General features: G+C 39.3%; 1 protein-coding gene across 1 annotated transcript in view; it reads right to left on the reverse strand.

Annotated features, from left to right (window-relative positions):
* Positions 1–23,897, reverse strand: part of LOC136864075 (neutral amino acid transporter 9) — a 276,887-nt gene that overhangs the window by 40,344 nt on the left and 212,646 nt on the right. Inside the window, exons 6-7 of the mRNA XM_067140620.2 lie at positions 16,575–16,742; positions 5,314–5,373 (exon numbers count right to left, since the gene is read on the reverse strand). Coding sequence (XP_066996721.1) covers positions 5,314–5,373; positions 16,575–16,742 — 228 coding nt within the window. The remainder of the gene's footprint in view (positions 1–5,313; positions 5,374–16,574; positions 16,743–23,897) is intronic.

The raw sequence follows: 23,897 nt of genomic DNA on the forward strand, positions 1-23,897 counted from the left end.
CTTGATTATCTTATAAACTGTATTGAGTCAAAGTGAACAATTCTTTGCTCCCTGCATGCATTTGCAAATCACAATGTGTTGCACATATTTCTCTCTTGAAACACAGGACCTGAGCTGTTCTAAAAGGACCACATTTTTGTTAATCTGAAAATGGTGACATGTTTTCAGATTTTCTTGCCCTCAGAGTAAAATACATTGGATCTTCTTCATTAATATTAATATACTGAATCTCCTTACTTGCAAAAAGGAATGAAATATTACCAATCCCAGTTTATATAAACTTTTTGAAAACAAAATATTATTTGCAATTCAATAAAATGTAGGTGTTATTATTCCTTTAAATTATGCTTCCTCTTGTTTTCTTGCAACAACTTTTAACTGTAATCTTATAACTGCACAGTCACAACATTTACAAACAGGAGCTTAAAAACTGAATTTAAATATACTTTGGATAGGTAATTGTCCCAAAAGAGACCAAGCTCGATAGCTGCAGTCGCTTAATTGCGGCCAGTATCCAGTATTCAGGAGATAGTGGGGTTTGAATCCCACTGTCGGCAGCCCTGAAGATGGTTTTTCATGGTTTCCCATTTTCACACCAAGCGAATGCTGGTGCTGTACCTTAATTAACCCGGCAGTGGTCGCTATATGAGCAAAATGCTCATGGTAATTGAAAATCATCTGCTCTTTTATAGAGCAAGTAGTTTCGAACTTGAGCCCTGATGTACCTTTGCACTGCAGTTTTGAGAGAAGGACGGATGCATTGAAATGGACAACTGTGACCTTGAGAAGGGACAGGGAGGGAGAAATTATCAGCGACCATCAACGGCGAGCATTTTGCTTCACACGCGGCCAGTCACGTTGGCACTAATTTCTGTGTGTCTGATAGTTTCGCTATTGATGAATGTTGTTTCATAGTTGAAACAGTCCCACTATCGGCAGCCCTGAAAATGGTTTTCCATGGTTTCCCATTTTCACACCAGGCAAATGCTGGAGCTGTACCTTAATTAAGGCCACGGCCGCTTCCTTTCCACTCCTAGCCATTTCCTGTCCCATCGTCGCAATAAGACCTATCTGTGTCGGTGCGACGTAAAGCAACTAGCAAAAAAAAAAAAAAAAAAAAAAAGTTGAAACAGTTCTTTGCAACTTATTGTATTAATGTGTTGCATAATTAGTGCATGACGATGGCTTCAAGTCGTGACATTTTAGCCTGGTTTGATGAAATTCCTAGTAATCAACTCGAGGGCTAGAACAGTGAATTGGACTGTGAAAGTGAACAATTGAACATAAAATGGATACTGAACAGTCCGAAATGGAAGAACGTGCTGATGGAACCATACCTGGAGAAAAATCTTTAGCTATTATTACAAGTGATTATTTTCATTTTGACCTATTGAAATTCAATTATTAAATGTTAAACATTAATTTATTGAACCACCTATTCAATACTGGTTATGTGGCAAATGTTAAACATTAATTTATTGAACCACCTATTGAACCAGTATTGAATAGGTGGTTCAATAAATTAATGTTTAACATTTAATAAATAATTTAATAACATATGTTGGAGGTAAATGAGAATTTCATGTTTAGTGACAATGTTTATATAGGGAAAGGTAAGGTGACAAAGTGGGGCAGCCACTTGCCAAGAAGAAATCCACACTCACGCACTTGTGCTGAAAATATAGTGACTCATCATCCTTGTGTAAAGGGCATTGCAAAAGATGCACACACTATTTTAGAAAGTTGGGAATTGTTTTTCCAGATACAGTTATAACTATTTGGAATTTATTACTATTTGTAATTTTATTTTTACTTTTTAGCATTCTTTATAACCATTTGAGATTTATTCTTATGTTCATTTAATGTGTTAATATATTTACGCTTGGAATCGGTTGGTATTTTTTATGTAAACACGTCATATAATACCGTGAGTATTTTGCTCAACGCGCGACCACTCGCATTACTTTCATCCTAGCTACCACTGGCGGGTTAAGGCCATGGCCGCTTCCTTCCCACTCCTAGCCCTTTCCTGTCCTTCGTCGCCGTAAGACCTATCTATGTTGGTGCGACGTACAGCAACTTGCAAAATGTTCCAAAAGATGGCAAGTGCAAATACTTTGGTGTGAGATTTGAAAGTAATTTGCACCAGAGGGGTCATGTTAATGACATTGTTGGGAAAGCATACAGATTGTTACATGTCATAATGAGGCTACTTAAAAGATGCAACAAAGAATTAAAAGAGAAAAGTTACTTAAGTATGGCTCATCTATTATTGGAATATGCAAACAGGGTTTGGGATCCTCACCAGGAATACCTAATAAAAGAAATATATGGTGTGCAGAGAAAAGCAGCAAGATTTGTAACAGGAGATTTCAGGAGAAAACGTACTGTATCAGAAATGTTACAGAAACTTGGGTGGGAAACTTTAAGTAAGAGAAGGGAGAAAACTAGACTTATAGGATTATATAGAGCCTATACAGGAGAAGCAGCATGGGGAGATATCCGTGAGAGGCTTCAGTTAGAAAATAATTATATCGGCAGGGCTAATCACAAGTATAAAATTAGATGGGATTTTAGCAGAAATGATTGGGGTAAATTTTCATTCATTGAGAAGGGCGTGAAGTAGTGGAACAGTTTACCTGGGGAAGTGTTTGATCCTTTTTCAAAATCTGTACAGATATTCAAGAAAAGAATAAACGGCAACAGAGAAAAGAAATGTTAGAAGGCATCTGACCTGTGTAGGTGATTGTAATAAAAAATTTTTGTAAATTAATTAATTCCATCCCCTTGTCTATGGAGACTGGACAGCTGAAGTAGGGGACTGCCTGTAGGGGTGAAGTACAGTGGGGACTTCGAGGGCCCTGGGACCACTACGGTAGCTGTAAAGGCCCTTCAGGAACTCTGAAAAGCAGTGGCGTATGGGATTCTGGTTAAGACGCAGCAGGTCGTTATGCACGTTAGCTAACAAAATGAAAAAAAAAAAAAAAAAAAAAAAGCATTGTACATTTAAATCTTATAGCAATATTGTATAGTATTTTTAAAGTGATTCCACATATTGTATATGAGTTGATTATGTGTGTAAGTACAGAAGATATTATGAGTAGAATTTTGAAAATAATATAAATTTATTAAGGATGAGCTGTGTGTTTAATAGGAAAAATGTTAATGTAAATTGTATAATACTGTATTTCAGGAAAAATGTCTTCCTTTCTTTTTAACTTAAAATGTAGTTGTTGAGAATAATGTATTTTTGTGTATCATTTGCCACCGAGGTAAAGACCTCACTTGCAAATAAAGTATTTTGATTTGATTTGATTTGATTTGATTTGATTTGATTTGATTTGATTTGATTTGATTTGATTTGATTTGATTTGATTTGATTTGATTTGATTTGATTTGATTTGATTTGATTTGACTTATTTGACTTATTTGACTTGATTTGACTTGACTTGATTTGCTTTGAAAGGGGTGAATAAAAACAGGAAGTAATTTAAGCTACAAACACAGCCTGCAAAGTAAAAGAACTACTTGCCAATGCTTGACTGTTTGAAATGTCTCATGGATATTCAAATGAGAATTCATGCCTGATGTACTTGTGGTTTCAAAACTAATATGTGGGAAACGACTACAGTGCACATTATTTTCTGGGAACTCTGTCAAATACTCCCAGGCTCTTGATCTTCTTTTGGTAGACAGTAGTATGTGCTAAAACTATTACATTCAATAAATTATGAACAGAAGGGCACAGATCTTTTCCGTCCACTATAAATCAAAGGCTGAAGCACAAATGAAATCACAGATTCTGCTATCTGCCTCATAGGTTGAGTGGGGTAAATCAGACCTCCCATCACCTTTCTTCCCGCTTGCACATACGTTTATGCTATTTGGTGTGAATGCCTCCTGGCTCATCGTGTTGGCCGAGACTTCACAGTGTGTTGTTGCTGTCAGTGTACTGCGTGATGTTGGAAGTGTCAAGATCTTGAGACATGCACTCCCTTTTTCCATCCCTACTTCCTACCCTCTTGCTCTCTTAGAGACCTTCAACATTTATCCCCAGCTTCCTACCCTCTTACATCAAGGGATTCTGCAGTTGGACATCAGCTAGTGGTCATGTTCTATGAAAACTACCAAACTTAACATAAGATAACCACCCCCTATTTCCATCCTCTTGTCTTGCTGTCCCCCTCCCTCCATTTAGCTCACAGTGGTGTACAATTTTCAACAATAGCCACCTCACCTCTTACTCTATCCTCCATTGACAATGGCTGGACCCATGTGTTTAGTTTATGTGCAGTCTATATGCATGTGTACATGGAAAGTCACCATCCTCCATTTGTTCATATATATAAACATTTATATTTTGTTTGGGTAGAAAGGAAGAGGTGTATGCATAAATCTTTTCTGGTCTCACTAAGAGATGGCGCCAGTGAACAGTATGCAGCATATGAATTTGACACATATGTCAGTTTGTTCGTCTGACATTAACCTACTAACACACACAAGTTGAGTCCGCCAAACACTAGCGCCTGTGTTGTATCGTTCAGTGATCATGTCGACGTTTGTGCCTGAAAAAAAAAAAAAAAATTTGCTGCATGCATTGCTTTTCTTATTTAATCAAAAGAAAAAGGCTGTGGAAAGTCATTGTTTGCTGGTAGAATCATATGGTGAACACGCTCCATCAATTAGAACATGTGAGACATGGTTTCGACAATTTAAACGTGGTGATTTCAATGTAAAAGACATTGTGCGCACTCTGGTAGACCACAAAAGTGCGAAGACTCTTGAAGCCCAGCAAAATCGTTAATGCACAATGCTATCGCCAATGAATTATTCATTTAAATCACGCATTGATCGAAAGATAACCAGAATAGGCCAGAAGATATGGCAAAGTGATTTTGTTACACTACAATGCGCCGTCTCACAGAGCAAAACCAGTGAAAGACACCTTGAAATCGCTTGGATGGGACATCCTTCCACACTCGCCATACTCCTCGACCTGGCGCCATTTGACTATCACCTCTTCGCATCAGTGGGGCACGTGCTCGCAGAGCAGCACTTCAGCAATTTCAAGGAAGTTGGAAAATCGCTCGAAGAATAGTTTACCACAAAAGACAAGCAGTTTTCATGGCATGGTATTCATAACTTACCTAAAAGATGGTAGAAGTGTGTAGAAGGCGATGGCTAATATTTTGAATAAACAAAAAATGAATTTCCCTTGAATATTACATTTTTCTTTATCATAAAAACTGGCAAAAATTTATGCATACACCTGGTAATCAATTGCTTTTGTGTTTACTTGTTAAGCTTACATACCTGTTACATCTGTAACATTACTGTCTGTTATATCACTTGAGGAAACACCAGTTACTCTTTCTGAAATGCAAAATGACAGAAAATGAGATGAAGAACTTGTGACATTTAATTATTATCGATAATGTTTTACAGGTAACTCAAGGACATTGAAATTTGGTAAACAGTGTACCGGGCGGTACACCTCTACTCTGTTTATTTAAAAGTTGCGCCAGTTGAAACTCCTCTTCTGGAGGAAGGTTGAACTTTATCTATTCTATTAATTCTCTACTTTCTCAGAAGATGTCACCACGTGGAAAATTTTGAGTTTTTGAACTGTGTCACTTTTGATGTGTTTTTGTTTCGCTTGAAGTAAGAAGTGTGAACTTTCTCTTCTAGAGGACACTACTGAAGATCAACAATAGTGCGACCTAGTGCGGAGTCAAAGAACTATTTTGTTGGAGAAATTTTTATTTCAAGAGTTTGTTCTTTGTTAAATTTCCTTCTGTCATTGTTTAAGTTGGCTGTATACCCCTCTTTTTCCCCTTAGTTTGGATCTAGCCAATCCCGAATTTCTTTAATTAATTTTCCACCAATAATGTGTTTCTTTTTCCTCTATGTAGGGGTTTCTTTTCCCGAACCAATAAAGATTTTGTGGGAGGGCGTTTTATTTCCCCTAACGCCTAGAATCTTCCGCGAGAGGATATAAACTGCTGATTTTAGGGTCTCCAGGCCACTTCTGTTCCATCTTTCAGTGTATTAAGTACATAGCAGGAGGCGGGAAGCGCCTCTTTCTTCTTCAGCCGTTCAACACCAGGTAATGGCCTATTAATAACTTCTTTTCTTGCTAGGTCGGCAGTTTAACACTCGCGGCGGGTTCGAAGCATTTCCATCATGTAACCTTTTCCTAAAATGTAATTACTCTTTTCTTCTTTTTCTTGTAAAGCTACATATTGGGATAGAGAGTGCTAACCCTCTCGAGCTCCCACTCACATTTGTTTTGAGGTGAACTTATTTTCTCAAACTATTCTTCGGTTATGTAATGTAAAGTGGTCTTCTCTAAGTCACCTCTGTAGTATGGGATTAGCCCTTGCGTTAGCGGCCCAGAGCCAGATTAGGTTTTAAAAACAAAGTGTATTAGGAGTGCAAGATCGCCTCCTCTCAAATTGTTATTTTAGAGGTCATGTAATCAACCTTCTTTTCATGTAATAGACCTCTGTAGGTTGGGTATTTTACCCCTGTGAATACGTCCTTAGAGGACAGCTTGAAGGTAGAGTTTGGTTTGGCCTTTGAGAGGCTTAAATTTTAAGAGCGGATCGCTCTTTTGAAAATGGAGTGTCATATGCCTCGTGGAGGCTTTTCTGTGTAATTCGGAGCCAGGGGCTCCTAGGGATGAATGGGGTTTTCTGCCCCTCTGTTAAAACTTGTGTTTGTGGTAAAACTGAGCTGATCGCAGAAGTCAGGGCGTGAAGCCCAAAACCTGTAAATATTGTATCTCCCCTTGTTTTGCTACATTGTACCTGCCATGTCTGTTATTGCTTTGTTTTTGAAAAGAAAATATAACCTAGTTAAATTTTAAATTACTTTTACATTAACTTTGATTCCGTAGTTTGAAACCCATTCACGCCCGCACCTTCTTACGCCTCTACCTACCGCTAAAACACGGTAACAAGTGGTAGCAGAGCGTGGTTGAATGGGTCTCAATTTAGCCCCTTTTGACGGCTAAACATTGCTTTGATTCGAACTCTAACAATTTTCTCAGTTGCTGGAATTTTTGAGTTTTTCAAAATTGTTCTGTCATCATGCCCGGCCCTCGCGATGTTCTCCTCCTTAACTATTTGCGCAAAGAGGAGTTGATATACGAGTTAACTATCAGAAATGTGCAATCTGGAGGCACGGTTGCAATCGACACCAACAAGCTTAGAGAGTCCCTTGATTTGCCCATTTCCATCCCCAATTTGGGAGAGAAAGAAATTGATGATTCTCTTTCCACGATCGTCGAGAATATTACTGGGCTAGCATCTGTAGTCAGCTTTTTTGATGAAAACGATCCGTCTCCTAATCAAATTAAGCGTGTGCAAGGCAGATTATATCACTTTTCAAATAGAGTTAATGATCTGTTGTCTCTGAAGGTGAATGACGTTCAGAGGAAGGACGCTAATACGCTCCTTGAAACTATTTCTGAATTGTCTAATAAGGTCACTCAATTGTTAACCGGCGAAGTTCCTCCCAAAACTGATCAACCCGCCACAGTGAACGTAGGTAGTGATGAAGAGCCTCCTCAGGGAGAAGTCAATAGGATAACCGTTGCTGCTCAAACTATCTCTGCCCCATCGAACAACGAATCTGAACGCCGTGCGTCATTGAGTAACATCCGCTCTGAATTAACTTCTTTGCCCTTGAAACCTTTAACGACTATGTCACCTGGGTTCAGCAGCTTGCCTCATCCTTTGGCAATGTTGCTTAGAGGTATCTCTAAGTTTTCCGTCAACACCACCAGTGACGTAATTTCATTTTTAAGATTTCTAGTGGAATTTCAGGATCATGCCCTTGTGTTTTCTCTTTCCCCATGTCAAATTTTGCAAATTATCTATCCTTATGCTATTGGTATTCTCTCTGATAAAATAGTTAGAGCCATCGCTGAGCAATCTTCTATTGAGGATTTCCATGCCCATTTGCTAGCTAACTTCATCCCGGCTAGGGCCAGGTCCTCCCTTATTCAGAAATACTATTATCGGGTACAGCGCTTGGATGAAAACCTGGCAGACTTCATCCAAGATATTAAGTTTTATACTAGGGTGTTTGCTCTCCACTTCCCTGAGGATCAGATCGTGCAAGCTATTGTTGAAGGGATTTCACCACCCTACAGGTCATATTTGTGTTTCGCGGCGTGCCCGCAAACCTTCTCTGAACTGGAAGCATTAGCCGTCTCTGCGGAAGGAGTTAGGTATGCCGATTCCTTGCGTGTGGCGAAAGAACCCCCGCCTTCCTTTAGTAACACTCGGCCTCCACCTCGCCGACCAGTCAATCCCCGTAAATGTTATGCTTGTGGGTCGCCTGACCATCTGCGGAATAAGTGTCCTCTGATCAAGTCAAGTGGGACAAGGAATGGAGCAGAGTCATCACAAGGCTGTTTTAAGTGTGGGGCCTTCTCACATATCGCCAAGAATTGCCCAAACTCAAATAGCACCCCCTCCTGCTCAACTTCTGGTGCAAATTCCAGCTATGCCAATAATAAAAAGTGACTAGTGGCGTCGGCTGAGCCGACTAATCCATATTCCCGAGAATCAGCCCCTAGTAAACAGGTTGTAAATGCAGAGAACGACCAGCCTTCAAATTCATCTTTTGAATGCCCTAAAGAGTGTCTTAGGATTGCGGCGGATACCCCCGCACCTGTTCCTTTTCTTAAGATTGAGTTAAATAACGAGCCTATAACAGCTCTCTTAGATTCAGGCAGTGTTTGTTCCATTATTTCGGCTGATTGGTATTCTAAATTGAAATCTGTTTGTAAACTCCCTGACTATGTCTCTTCTCCTGTTCAATACGTTTCGGCTAATTCATCTCCATTAGAAATTCTAGGTTCCTTACTGGTCAAAATTCGTGTTTTTAAGTTTACATGGAAGATCAAATTGTTTGTGGCCAAGCGTTTGTCTTGCCCCATCATATTGGGAGCGGACTTCATTTCTCACACTGGTCTTGTGCTCGATCTCCAGAGTAGGTCGTGCACATTCAAATTTGCGTCCAATTGTAGAATTCCCTTGTTAAAGTGTAATTCTGGATTATGTTCATCTATTTCGCCTACCCAGGATGAGATGTTGTTAGACCTTAGACATCTACCTGAGGAGCAGGCTGATAGTATTCGCAAATTGTGTCAGTCGTTTCCCGAGGTGTTCTCTGATACTCTTGGTGTTACTGACCTTATTGAATACAAAATTGAGGTCACGGATTCAATTCCTGTTCGCTTTCCACCGTATAGGCTATCTCCACCTAAAATGAAGGCTCTGAAAGAAATCATCGATCAGATGTTGAAGGATGGTATTATTAGGCCCTCTAAGTCAGCGTATTCTTCGCCTATTTTTCTAGTCCCGAAACCCCAAGGAGGCTTCAGGCCTGTCATTGATTACAGGGCTCTCAATCGGAAGGTGGTGTTGCAATCTGTGCCCCTTCCCGACCTTCATTCTTGCTTTTCATGGTTTCGTAAGGCCAAGTTCTTCACCATCTTGGACTTGAATCAGGCCTATAATCAAATTCCCCTTGCCGAAGAGTCTAAACATCTTACAGCGTTTGCCACGGACTGGAACTTATACGAATACAACCGCGTGCCTTTCGGGCTCCCCACGGGGGCAGCTGTGCTCACTAGGCTACTAGATAGGGTCTTTTCCGACATCAAATTTGAGTACTTATATCACTACTTGGATGATGTCGTCGTATTTTCCGAGACTTTTGAAGAACATCTAGATCATCTGCGAGAAGTTCTGAATCGCCTTCGTAAGGCTGGGTTAACTGTCAAGTTGTCCAAGGTTGCCTTTGCTAAGCCCTCTATGTCATTCCTAGGGCATATTGTATCACCCGATGGAGTAGCAGTCGATCATTCTAGAACACAGGCCATCCGTGATTTTAAACCTCCCAAGGACATCAAAGGTATCGCCAGGTTCATTGGTATGGTGAATTTCTTCAGGAAGTTCATTCCTAACTTTGCTAATAGAGCGGCGCCCTTAAACCTTCTTCGTAGGAAAGGCATCAAATTCGAGTGGGGACCTTCTCAACAAGCCGCTTTTGAAGATCTGAAATTAGCTCTCTGTAATGCCCCTGTACTTGCTATGCCTGATTTCTCGAAGAAATTCATCGTCCAAACCGACGCATCGTCGTCAGCAGTAGCTGCAGTTCTTCTTCAAGAGACTGAACTAGGGAGGCGACCCATCGCCTATGCGTCTAGGACATTGTCAGCTCAAGAAGCAAAGTACTCCATATATGAGCTTGAAGGTTTGGCAGTCTTATTCGCCTTAGAAAAGTTCCGTCTCTATCTGGAACACGTCAAATTCGATCTGGAGACAGATAATCAAGCCTTAAGCTGGGTCTTAGGTAGGCCGCGTCGTACTGGTCGTATAGCCCGCTGGGCTATTCGTATTTCCGCCTTCCAGTTTGATGTTAGACATATCAGAGGTACTGAAAATGTTGTTGCCGATGGACTCAGCCGTATGTTTCATAACGACGTAGAGACCCACGAACCGGTCGACAGTTCATCACCTTCCGAGTCCATACTATCTGGTGTTAATGCCATCTTAACAGATGCTCCCATGCTTTTTAGGGATATTGAGAAATACCAACGTGAAGATCCGACGCTGGCTCCGATAATGGAAACCCTTTCTTCTGGGGAACATGCTGTCCCTTATGTTCTAAGGAATGGTGTTCTATGTTGCCCTTCGAGGCATGATAAGTTGATGAAAGTTGTTGTTCCAGCGGTTCTTGTACCTATGATCTTCAAATACTATCATGAGACCCCATTGGGGGGGCATCTTGGAATCTTTAAAACTCGTGAAAAGATTCGTGAAATGTTCATATGGAAAGGTATGGACGGTGAAATTCGGGAACTTGTAAAAGCCTGTAAATCTTGTTTGATTAGTAAACCCACCATGTCCACTAAAGTAGGCCTTTTGTCTTCTCATCAAGCGTCGCGCCCCATGGAACGCCTGTATATCGATTATGTGGGACCCTTCCCCCAGTCAAAGGGTAATGCCAACAAGTTCATCTTTGTGTGTGTAGATGGTTTTACAAGATTTTCCTGGTTATTTCCGACTAAGCTGGCTACCGCTCAGTCCACCATTACTTGCTTAAATTCTATTTTTGCTTCTTTTGGTCCGTGTCAATATATTGTATCTGATAATGCTAAGGCTTTTACATCAAATTTATTTCGTAAATTCTGTTTTGACTTGTCCATCTCTCATGTAACTACTTCTGCTTATTACCCTCAACCTTCTCTGGCTGAACGGGTTAACCGTAATCTCAGGTCCGCACTTATTGCCTATCATCATGAAGATCATTCTAGGTGGGACACGTCCCTGCATTGGTTAGCTTTTGCTTTGAATTCGGCGGTCCATGAATCACACAAATTTACTCCAGCTTCTTTAATGTTCAAGTTTGTTCCCAACTCGCCGCTCTCTAACCTCTGGTCTCTGAATGACATTCTGCCCGAGACAATAGATCCGGACAACATTAAAGATCTTTGGAAGAAGGCTAAAGCTAATCTTAAAGTATCTCATGAAAAGGTTAGGGAAAGGTATGATCGTGGACGGAGACCCACCACCTTGAAGGTAGGTGACCAGGTTATGGTCAAAAATTTTGTTCCCGCGGGCAAGCTTGCCCCCAGATTTCATGGGCCTTGTATCATTCTTGATTTTCTTACGCCGGTTACCTTATTGCTAAGTAATCCAGCCACCGAGAGGATATTTAGGGTTCACCTGTCCCAGGTGAAACCGGTGTAATTTCTGTGTTAACTTGCTTCATATTATTTTGAAAGGATATGAAGGTTATATTTTTTTTTGAGTTTCACTTTTAAGGCATTCTGCCCCTTCTGTAATATTTTGGTTTTAGATGTAAGCATGTTTGTGAAACCTGCCCCGACCCATTAAACTGCCATCCTGTCTTTGCCACGGCCATTACCACGCTCCCGTCTCCTGCTCCACTCTACACAGTGGCTTAATGAATACCATGAATATCTGCACGCCGCTGGCCCCTCACTCTCTCTACAAGCCTGTACCCTCAAAGAAGATGATAGTCCAACACAATTCTGCCGCCTAGCTTTAATGTTTCAGCGCCCCCGCAGCCGCGCAGCGCCGTGCAGCGACTGGGGAGGGGGATGGGCCCCCTCCTCTCCAGCGAGGACGACATGTGCACGGCGAGCCGGAGCTCTCCTCCCGGCCAAGGCTGATGTGCGGCGCACGACCTGCTACATGCCCGCAGCCTGTATCTGTTCACCGCGGGCGCGGCGTACTTCAACACCTCTGCTCCCCTCATAGTGCGGGCGAGCGGTATCTCAGGGTACTTGAGGGGTCCGAGCGGCCTCCGTTGGACGCCAACTGCAACGGCCGGTCCGGCCATTCGACTCAATCTACATCAACTACATGGACAGTCACCATAAGCAATAATTACATTTGGGAATTTAACAACAATATTTGGTGAACATTGCAAAACTTTTCTTCACTTTTAAGCATTAAAGGTTTATCTTCAGAAATTCAACTACTACAACAGAAAAAATTTACTGAACCGGCAACAACAAAATTTTGAAATTGCAACCAACCAAATTACTAAAATCTTATAAATGCTTCCGCAATTAATCTTAATATCAACATCAAAACTTGGACCTTATTTTGGAAACAAAGCTTATGTTCTTCTGTGTTACCCCTTGGAGGAACTTTTGGGGGGGGAGGTCTGTACCGGGCGGTACACCTCTACTCTGTTTATTTAAAAGTTGCGCCAGTTGAAACTCCTCTTCTGGAGGAAGGTTGAACTTTATCTATTCTATTAATTCTCTACTTTCTCAGAAGATGTCACCACGTGGAAAATTTTGAGTTTTTGAACTGTGTCACTTTTGATGTGTTTTTGTTTCGCTTGAAGTAAGAAGTGTGAACTTTCTCTTCTAGAGGACACTACTGAAGATCAACAATAGTGCGACCTAGTGCGGAGTCAAAGAACTATTTTGTTGGAGAAATTTTTATTTCAAGAGTTTGTTCTTTGTTAAATTTCCTTCTGTCATTGTTTAAGTTGGCTGTATACCCCTCTTTTTCCCCTTAGTTTGGATCTAGCCAATCCCGAATTTCTTTAATTAATTTTCCACCAATAATGTGTTTCTTTTTCCTCTATGTAGGGGTTTCTTTTCCCGAACCAATAAAGATTTTGTGGGAGGGCGTTTTATTTCCCCTAACGCCTAGAATCTTCCGCGAGAGGATATAAACTGCTGATTTTAGGGTCTCCAGGCCACTTCTGTTCCATCTTTCAGTGTATTAAGTACATAGCAGGAGGCGGGAAGCGCCTCTTTCTTCTTCAGCCGTTCAACACCAGGTAATGGCCTATTAATAACTTCTTTTCTTGCTAGGTCGGCAGTTTAACACTCGCGGCGGGTTCGAAGCATTTCCATCATGTAACCTTTTCCTAAAATGTAATTACTCTTTTCTTCTTTTTCTTGTAAAGCTACATATTGGGATAGAGAGTGCTAACCCTCTCGAGCTCCCACTCACATTTGTTTTGAGGTGAACTTATTTTCTCAAACTATTCTTCGGTTATGTAATGTAAAGTGTTCTTCTCTAAGTCACCTCTGTAGTATGGGATTAGCCCTTGCGTTAGCGGCCCAGAGCCAGATTAGGTTTTAAAAACAAAGTGTATTAGGAGTGCAAGATCGCCTCCTCTCAAATTGTTATTTTAGAGGTCATGTAATCAACCTTCTTTTCATGTAATAGACCTCTGTAGGTTGGGTATTTTACCCCTGTGAATACGTCCTTAGAGGACAGCTTGAAGGTAGAGTTTGGTTTGGCCTTTGAGAGGCTTAAATTTTAAGAGCGGATCGCTCTTTTGAAAATGGAGTGTCATATGCCTCGTGGAGGCTTTTCTGTGTAATTCGGAGCCAGGGGCTCCTAGGGATGAATGGGGTTTTCTGCCCCTCTGTTAAAACTTGTGTTTGTGGTAAAACTGAGCTGATCGCAGAAGTCAGGGCGTGAAGCCCAAAACCTGTAAATATTGTATCTCCCCTTGTTTTGCTACATTGTACCTGCCATGTCTGTTATTGCTTTGTTTTTGAAAAGAAAATATAACCTAGTTAAATTTTAAATTACTTTTACATTAACTTTGATTCCGTAGTTTGAAACCCATTCACGCCCGCACCTTCTTACGCCTCTACCTACCGCTAAAACACGGTAACAAACAGATTAGCTGAAAGCATTTATTTTCTTGGGTAAGAAGTGTTTCTTTTACAGTAGTAGTAGTAGTAGAACTGGTAGTAGAAAGATTACAAGACATGGATGAGTAAACAGAAAAACAAAATAATTGATTATTTCTTGCTGGAAAGAGAAAATCAATTGTTATATGTAAGAGCCAGTGATGGGAAGAGTACGAGAAGTAATTGGGCTCAATTATAGTTACCTGAGAAATATTTTACTCAATAACGGTTACAAATGACTTTTTCAACAAGTAATCAGTAAAATTACAATTACGATTACTTTAGAGAATGTTAGTTACTGTTTTTTTTTTCCTTTTTTGTTTGGGGCAAACAGTACTTAAAACAAAGACATACCCAGAACTGAGGTGGAATGGGACATGTTCAAGAAGGCATTTGTAAGCTGTGCAAAGAGTGCTTGTGGCAGATGAGCTGAAAGGTAAAGAGAGCCCATAGTAGAATGAGAGAGTAAAGGAAGCAGTAAAAAAATAAGAAGGAAGCATGGCAGTTACGGATTAGGGATAAAACAAGAAAGTAGAAGAAAGTATCAGGAAATTAAAAGAAGGTGTAGGAAAGTAGTAAATGAAGAAAAGAAGCAAAGCCGGGAAGGATTTACACGATCAGAATGGCACTGCTCTTGCAGAATGGGCAAAGGAGAACAGCTTGAGCCTGGTTTTTGATGCAAAAGATGAGAGTACATTCAGATTTACAGTGTGGAACAGAGAATACAACCCAGATACCTGTTTTTCAACACAAAAACCTCAAAGCCAACCTCTACATATATCCTGAACAGTCCTAGGAGACTTCCCATGCAGTCAAGACCATCCAATCCTTTAAGAAATAGGGATTCAGATCCTGTGGATTTGATCCATCCCAAGGCCAAGGTGGAAGTTTCAGAAGGCAAATTGGGAAATGTTCTCTCAGGATCTAGATAAAATAAACAGATGGATCCCAGCAACACCTGAAAATTATGACAGATGTGTTGGTGCTGTAATCTCAACTGCAAAAAAAGAAGTGTATACCAAGGCGATACTGCAAGGAATATATTTCAGGATGAAAAGAACAAATGCTAAGAACTATATTAATCTTGTAAGGAAGAAAGTGATCCAGATTTAGCTCATGATCTGTTACTAAAACTGAATGCTGCAAGAAATGAGAAAAGGATAAAGACAACAATGGGCCTGGATTTTAAGGAATCAAGTCGACAGTCTTGGAGCTTACTGAAGAAATTGGGAGAATGCATCCCAGATATATGGAAATATCATTCAATATCATCAGATAAAATAGCCAGTAGAATCACCTTACTGTCTAGTGCCCTATTAGATAAAAATTATACAAAAGGGCCAAAAAAGGAACTTTGATAATTTATGGCAAATAACACCTTATGACACAGAATTCTCTCGAGTTTACAATGGAGGAACTAGAAACAGCCAAGGTGCCTGGTTTTGATCGGATACATCCTGAATTCCTAATATAATGTGGAGAGGAGACTAGTACATGGCTGATCAAGTTTTATACACCAGGCAAGTTAGTCGTGTGGTTAGGGGCACACGGCTGTGAGGTTGCATCCGGGAGATAGTGGGTTCAAACCCCACTGTTGGCAGCCCTGAAAATGGTTTTCCGTGGTTTCCCATTTTCACACCAGGCAAATGCTGGGGCTGTACCTTAATTAAGGCCACGGTTGCTTCCTTTCCACTCCTAGGCCTTTCCTATCCCTTCGTCGCTATAAGACATATCTGTGTCGGTGCGACGTGAAACAAATAGTTTTATACATCCATCCTAACATGGCAATGCCTGCCAAAAGCTTTCAAAATTACCAAAATAATTGCCATCCTAAAATTGAACAAAGCTTTGGATAAAGTAGAGAATTATTGTCCAATAGCACTACTCAGTTGTTGCTACAAAATTCTGGAAAGACTTCTACTGAATATGATAGGCCCATACCACATAGTCAGTTCACTCAGTTTTTAGTTTTAAAATGTCATTGAATTTGTGGTATACTCCCCTAAATAACATATGAAGTAAATAAAAAGTAAATAAGTGATAATAAAGACAGAAATACCTTATTTCTCTGTATCATAGAAATACACATGTATGAAGGATGAGTTTTCCACCAAATCAATACTTTTATTACAAATGTTTAAAATTATCTACATTAATGTAGATCTAAATAGTTTAATGTAGATAATTTTAAACATTAGTAATTAAAGTATTGATCTGGTGGAAAACTCATCCTTCTTACTTGTGTTCTTAAATTATCAATATGGACAATGAAGCTGATAGATTATAATATTATCGTAGAAATATTTAAAAGTTAAGGTAAACTTAAATAATTCCTGAATTATTTACAGCTAATTACCATATATGTAGTCAACTGAATGGTACAAAAAGTTAGACATGAGGATCCAGTATACTATATTGGCTCCAAGGAGGACAATGAGTGAGAAGCACTTGGCTATAACTTCTGCTGGTCGTCCAAGTAATATCCTGCTGAGATCTGCGACTTCACCATCATGGTTTTGGCTCCCTAGAACAGTAATCAAATAAAACAAACTATTTAGATCTACAGATCAATTGTACTGATATGTGGAGGTTAAATTAGGATTTTTTAAACAATTTACTTTACGTTATACGGACACATGTAGGTCTTATGGTGACGATGGAATAGGAAAGGGCTGTGAGGGAAGTGGCCATGGCCTTAATTAAGGTACATCCTCAGCATTTGCCTAGTGTGAAAATGGGAAACCACAAAAAACTGTCTTCAGGGCTGCCAACAGTAAGGGGTTCATGTCCACTATCTCCCGAATGGAAGCTGACAGCTGTGTGACCCAAACTGCACAGTCACTTGGTAGGTAATTTAGGAATATACTGTGTATGTTTAGCATACAATAAGCCAGGCTTAAAATCATGGGACCCCACCCCTCTATGACTCAGCAGTTATACATCAACATTTCACTGATGCAACCCAAGTTGCAATCGTGGACACTCCATGTGATATTTGTGTTGTAGAAACCAGAGGTAAGACAGGTTTTCTCCAGAATCTCCTGTCCTGCTGTCAGTTTCATTTCAGTAATGATGTAATAATTCTTCGTCACGACCTTGCAGTGATGAGAAATAATAATTAAATTAAATTAAATTAAATTGGCTGGGAGTGGGAACAAAGGAAGATGAGGGAAGAGATAGCGAGTTTGAGGGAGATAATTTGACTTGTAACAGAGGATAGGAATGAAGATAGGTCTCCATAAATCAATGTACAGGATATGGTATGTAGGCAAGAGGGAGGGAAAGGAAGGGGACATAACAGGTTTCACCAGCTGGCATGTTGGCAGTCGTGGAAATTCATCATCTGACTCAGTGCTTGACTGGTATCAGGTTAAGTAGATTATTATTTGTTATATAAATCAGACGTGAAGGACTTAACATACAATATCAACCAATTAGTAACTTCTGCATTTTTTGTTATACTTCAAAACTTCAGGATCTCCTTTTGATGTATTATTTTACCATAAGTGATTGTAGGACCATGAAGGCTTCCTGAAATGAACTACCTACATAAAACAATTTCTTTTGTAACATATTTGCACTAACATACAGCAAACAGCAGTTTGCACCAGACTTAATCAGTAAGTGATCAAATATTGATTTGAATAGTTCTAACCCTGATGTGGTCAGCAACAAGTAAAGAATGTAATTTAAGCAACCAAATTTCCAGTTTTACATGTGATCATAGCCATAGGACCTCCAGTTTTATATGTAATATAAACCACAGGGATAGTTCACATAGATCCCACATGCTTTGGCATGGGAACAAAGGAAGATGAGGGAAGAGATAGTGAGTTTGAGGGAGAAAATTAGACTTGTAATGGAGGATAGGAGTAAAGATATGTCTCCCTCAATCAATATACAGGATATAGTAGGTAGGCAAGAGGGAGGGAAAGGAAGGGGAGAAGTTGTGGAAGACAGGTAGGATAATGTTTTATGGTCAGGAAAACAAGGGCTAATGGTTTTCCTCAGGCAGTTGACCCGTGAGAGGTATCTGTGAGGAATCAGTATGAGTCACTGCAAGCAGATCAGCAGACGGAAGATGGAGATTAGGAAAGTGTTACAGAGGAGGGTCAGGGTAAGAGGAAAGGGGTCAGTAGAAAAGGGAAATGCAGAGTATAGGATAAGAACAGGGAGGTGGAACAGGGTAGTGAGAGAGGTAAAAGGGCAGAGGAAATGGGTTCTGCAGGCATCAGGAAAGTTAAGAGAGACAGGAGAAGAAGGGATCAAGTGAGGAGGGTAGGGTTAAGGCTCTGGTCATGCGTTACTCAATTGTCAGGCATGTGGGAAAAGTGTGTAGAGGAAATGCAACTAGGGTAGAGTGTTATCCTAGAATTAGGTTAAGGCAGGTGTTGAGGAAAATAGTAAGGACAAGGTGGTAAATTTCCACATTTGTACCAATAATGTAAGGCAAGCAGGAATAGGTACTAACAGTTGGGGATGTGTGGGATCTGGTTACAGCAGCACGGAAGCAGTTAAAGGAAGCAGAAATAGTTATAATTGGGATACTATGTAGGAGAGATACTGACTGGAGGGTACTTGGGGATTTAAATGAGACTATGAAATGGATATGTAGGAAATTAGGAGTGCGATTTGTTGATCCTAATGGGTGGACAGGACATAGAGATCTACGCTCAGATGGCCTTCACTTGAACTGCAGTGGTATGTATCAGTTAGGAAGATTGTTCAGGAGGGTTATAGGGAGGTATATTCAGGGAAACAGGGTGGACTAAGGAACCAAGTAAGGGTACAGGAATCTGGAAGTCAAGTACGGATGACATAAAAATGTTAGTGCTGAACTGCAGAAGTATTGTAAAGAAAGGAATAGGATTAAATAATTTAATATATATATTCTCACCAGATATTGTAATAGGAGTTAAACGACGGCTGAGAAATTATGTGATGAATGCAGAAATTTTCATACGGAATTGGAGTGTTTATCGTAGAGACAAAATATGAACAACAGGAAGGGGGTATTTATTCTGGTGAAAGAAGAAATTATAAGCTATAAAAAATTTAAAGATGGCAAACATGTTATGAGTAAGGCTCATCTATAAAGAAAATTGGCAACTTGATGTTTTTGGAGTGTACAGACCTGGAAAGGCTGACGCTGACACTGATTTGGAAGTATTTGATAAGATAATCAGCTATGTGGGAAACGGTAGAGAAAGGAACGTGATTGTAGCAGGTGACCTCAGCTTACCAAATGTCAATTGGGAAGGTATTACGAACAACAGGAAGCAAGACAAACAAATGGCAAATAAGTTGACAGCTGAATCAGAAAGTGATTGAACCGATTAGAGGGTAAAATATTTTAGATGTGGTGCTGGTACAACCAGATGAGCTCTATAGAGAAACTGAAGTAATAGATGGTATTAATGATCACAAAGCTATTTTTGTTGTAGTTAAAAATAAATGTGATAGAAAGGAAGGTTGTAAAAGTAGGGCTATAAGCAGTACCATAAGACTGGTACAACAGGCATGAGGAGTTAAAAAAAAAAGTAATTATGATTCATGGACAAATGTAAATAAAAATGTAAACGGACTGCAAGATAGGATTAAAGCAATTATTAAGGAGTGTGATAACAAGTACTGTATGTACCAATAAATTGGTAAGGAATGGTAAAGACCCACTATATTACAACAGAAAAGTAAAGAGACTAAGAAGGAGGTTCAGGGTGGAAAGAAATAGAGATAGAAATGGTTGTGGAAGTAGGGAGAAATTGAAGAAACTTACTAGGAAATTTACTCTAGCGAAGAAGTCAGCTATAGTTAATATGATGGCAAGCAAAATTGGCAGTCACACAAATTTTAGTGAAAAGTGAACTGTACTTTAACCCTCTCGTACACACATTTTCAGTTTGAAGTGAAAAAAAAAAATATTGTCTTGATTTTTTATTCATTGGAAGGTTACAAAATATAATCATGTTAAAGAAAAAGAAATAATAGTTCATTTTCTTTGAAAATTCCACGGACCTCATATGAGGCCTATGTGCATGAAGGGAGGCCACACACATCACAACACAACTGAACTGAGGAATAATTTTCTTGGGGGATACTGTGCGCTGGATGTCAGTTGTATATGCACGTTTGACCGAACTAAATTTTTGCATTAAGGAGTGGCTGCTGTTGTTATTTCCTGCTATGGAATTCCTCAAAACACTGTGGGCATATTGGCAGCGAAGGCAGACATACCTGGTTTTCCTTGAACAACCGTGAAGGTGGCATTTCTGTCCTTTCTCAGCTTATAGGTAGCCTTCATTTTCAACCATTTTTTGGTTTCTGGTGGCATCTGTGAAGCAGGTCTTCCTTTCTTGGGTTGATGATTGCTTTCCATGTAAATGACAGAGGTAGTTACTGAGGACTTGAATGCTAACAGATCCAGCTCCTCACAATCTGAGTTCATTCTCCAGAGGATCCAACAGTTTACAATGGTCGCATTCAGTAGATAATGGAAAACTCTGAAGTACTCCCTTTTCTGCCTTATGGTGTGCTGATATAGACCTACGAGCGAGTCCATTAGATGTACGCCACCCACATGGGAATTGTAAATGCTGATGGAATATGGTCGTGGAATTTCAATGATTGCGCGCAGTTTTTGAAACCATCTCTTAGCAACACCTACAGGTTCTGCTCTAGCAAATGTAGATGATACGTGTAAAAATGAATTATCATGCCAGCAGGTTATTGTGATGTTGGACTACGACGTAACAGAGTACAACCCTCTCGGTTCCTTCTTCATGGTTTTCACAGACCGCAGCTTGAGATCAGCACCACAAAGCCTGTTAGCTCTGATAGTCCTGGAAGCATAAATGCCATCTTCAAGAAGTTTCTAGAGAAGATTAATCGACATAAACAGATTATCAAAAGCTTATGGCTTTTGAACTTCACGTCTTCACGCAGTCTAAGAACATCATCACCAACTGCTCCAAATTCAGAATGACCTTGACCATTTTGAACTTTTCCTTGATAGATCTCAAAGCTATGGATGTATCCTGAGGAACTGATTAAGACCTAAATTTTGAAGCCCCATTTTTAGGGTTTACTCTTTATACATTGTTTCAGCTTTGATCGGCCTCATCAACTGATGAAAATTCTTCTGGCTGGGAAGAACATCTAAAGATGTGCTTGAAATGGTCAATCATAGGACGTAAATGTATAAGCTGATCATTGATGTCTGCTGGAATGTTCTGATTGTCAATGAAGTGCAAATACTTCCGTGTCATGCAAAAGCGATTGTATATCATATTGTCAGGTATTACTGTCAGAGCGCAGAGTATATTGTGACATTTGTTGTGAAGACTACATTTTCTACAGACGGCCCTGGTTCTTCATCCATTTTGTTCTAAATGCATAGAAACGAGAATATACGACAAATGTGCCATGAAACATCAGTAGTCTGTCTTGGTTTGTATAAAAAATTCCACCAAAACACTACAATATGGTGTAGTTCTAATTGAGGTTATGACAGTGAACCATAACCTCTCGAACATTTAGACCTCATGTGAGGCCCCTATATTATTACACAAAATAATGGTAATAAATTGCATGTACAATAAAAATACTAATACCATACGAAAGAGCATGCTTTTCTGCTATATAAAACATTTTTACTTATCAGTTGCATATATTTGTAAAGGATGTATCAATTTCAATAATTTAGTCTCCATATCAAACACACAAATAACAAGAGTGCCACAACAGCCTACAACTTCGCAGCTGCTAGGAAGTGCTGTTATCTCATAGATATAGTTGTAACAAATATCACACCTCACATGAGGTCCAAAGTGAAGAACAGAGTCATAATTTTCCACAAATTCATAACAATATTAAATGAATGGAGCACTAAACGAAACATAATTTTGGGTCATATGAGGCTTTTGCACACGAGAGGGTTAATCCAGAAACAGGTTCCAATAAGGACATTCCAGCAATCATTAATGAATAAGGGGAGTGTATACGTGAGTATCTACAGAAGGCAGAAGTAATCAGTCAGCAATATGTAAAGATTGTTGGTTAGAAGGATAATGTCTAGGTAGGGGAGATGACTAGTACTAATGAAGTACCTATTGTAATTTACCAATGATAGCAAATATATTAACAATAAAATACAGAAGTTAAAAATTAGAAAAGCAGCTGGAATTGATAAGATTTCTGGGAATATACTAAATCAATCAATCCTAATCTGCATTTAGGGCAGTTGCCCAGGTGGCAGATTCCCTATGTGTTGTTTTCCTGGCCTTTTCTTTGCAAAGAAATTGAAAATTTATCAAACATCTCCCTTGGTACCTTATTCCAATCCCTAACTCCCCTTCCTATAAACAAATATTTGCCCCAATTTGTCCTCTTGAATTCCAATTTTATCTTCATATTGTGATCTTTCCTACTTTTAAAGACACCACTCAAACTTGTTTGTCTACTGATGTCATTCCACGCCATCTCTTCACTGATAGCTCAGAACATACCACTTATATTAAAACTTTTTACAATTAATTTATTTAAATCCACCTATTCAATACTTTACAGTCTTTAGGACTTATATAATCATTCTAAGGATGTAATGGTACATGTTTCACCTGTCATCGCAGGCATCATCAGCCATAAATTCTAAACTCTAAGTCAGAACTCTGAAGTGGATATTATTTTAAAATATTTTAAAAAACTAATTGTTTACAGTAATTTACATTGATATATAAGGACATTATAGTCATAATTGGATTGAATTGGTTAATCCTGTTTTAAAGTACTAATGGCATATCATATTTATGTTCCCATCTAATGGAGACCATGAAATAATAAAAACACTCGTAATGTTGATATTGGGTTGACAATTGGAGTCAAATGTGAATCAAAATATTTACACAGAATTTTTCAGTATATACAAGAAATCAATATGTTTAGCTTAAAATGATTTGTCGATAAGTTAAAATCTTCTATAGATTAAAATCTTTTCTTTATTGAAACGGGAGTCTTTATTAATATTATTTGAAGTGAAGATGCTGGTTAGATGGCAAGTATAGCTAGTAGAGGATCAAGTCTCATTCATATAACAAATAAATCCCTCTTTTCATTAAATATGCAAGTATGCTTTTAACTGCAGTTTGCATTACCTTCCCAATTGACATTTGGTAAATTGTGATCACCGGCTATAATGACGTTCCTTTCCTCATCGTTTCCCACATGGCTGATTATCTTATCAAATAATACTGAATCAGCATCAGTGCTACCCTTTCCCGGTCTGTACACTCCAAAGACATCAAGTTACCTATTATCTTTAGAGATGAGCCTTACACCTATAATTTCATGTTTGTCATCTTTAACTTTTTCATACCTTACAAATTCTTCTTTCAACAGAATGAATACTCCCTCTGCTACCAGTCCTATCCTAGCACTATGATACACACTCCAGTTCTGTGAGAAAATTTCTTCATCTATTATATCATTTCTCAGCCATGATTCAACTCCTATTACAATATCTGGTAAGTGTATATCTATTAAATTACTTAATTTTATTCCTTTCTTTACAATACATCTATAGTTGAGCACTAATATTTTTATGTCATCCCTGTTTGACTTCCACTTCTCTGTTCCCTTATCACTGCTCCCTAGGCCACCCTGTTTCCCTGAATGTACCTCCCTA

This window comes from Anabrus simplex, chromosome 2 (genome assembly GCF_040414725.1).
Source record: "Anabrus simplex isolate iqAnaSimp1 chromosome 2, ASM4041472v1, whole genome shotgun sequence".
In the NCBI taxonomy this organism is placed as follows: Eukaryota; Metazoa; Arthropoda; class Insecta; order Orthoptera; family Tettigoniidae; genus Anabrus; species Anabrus simplex.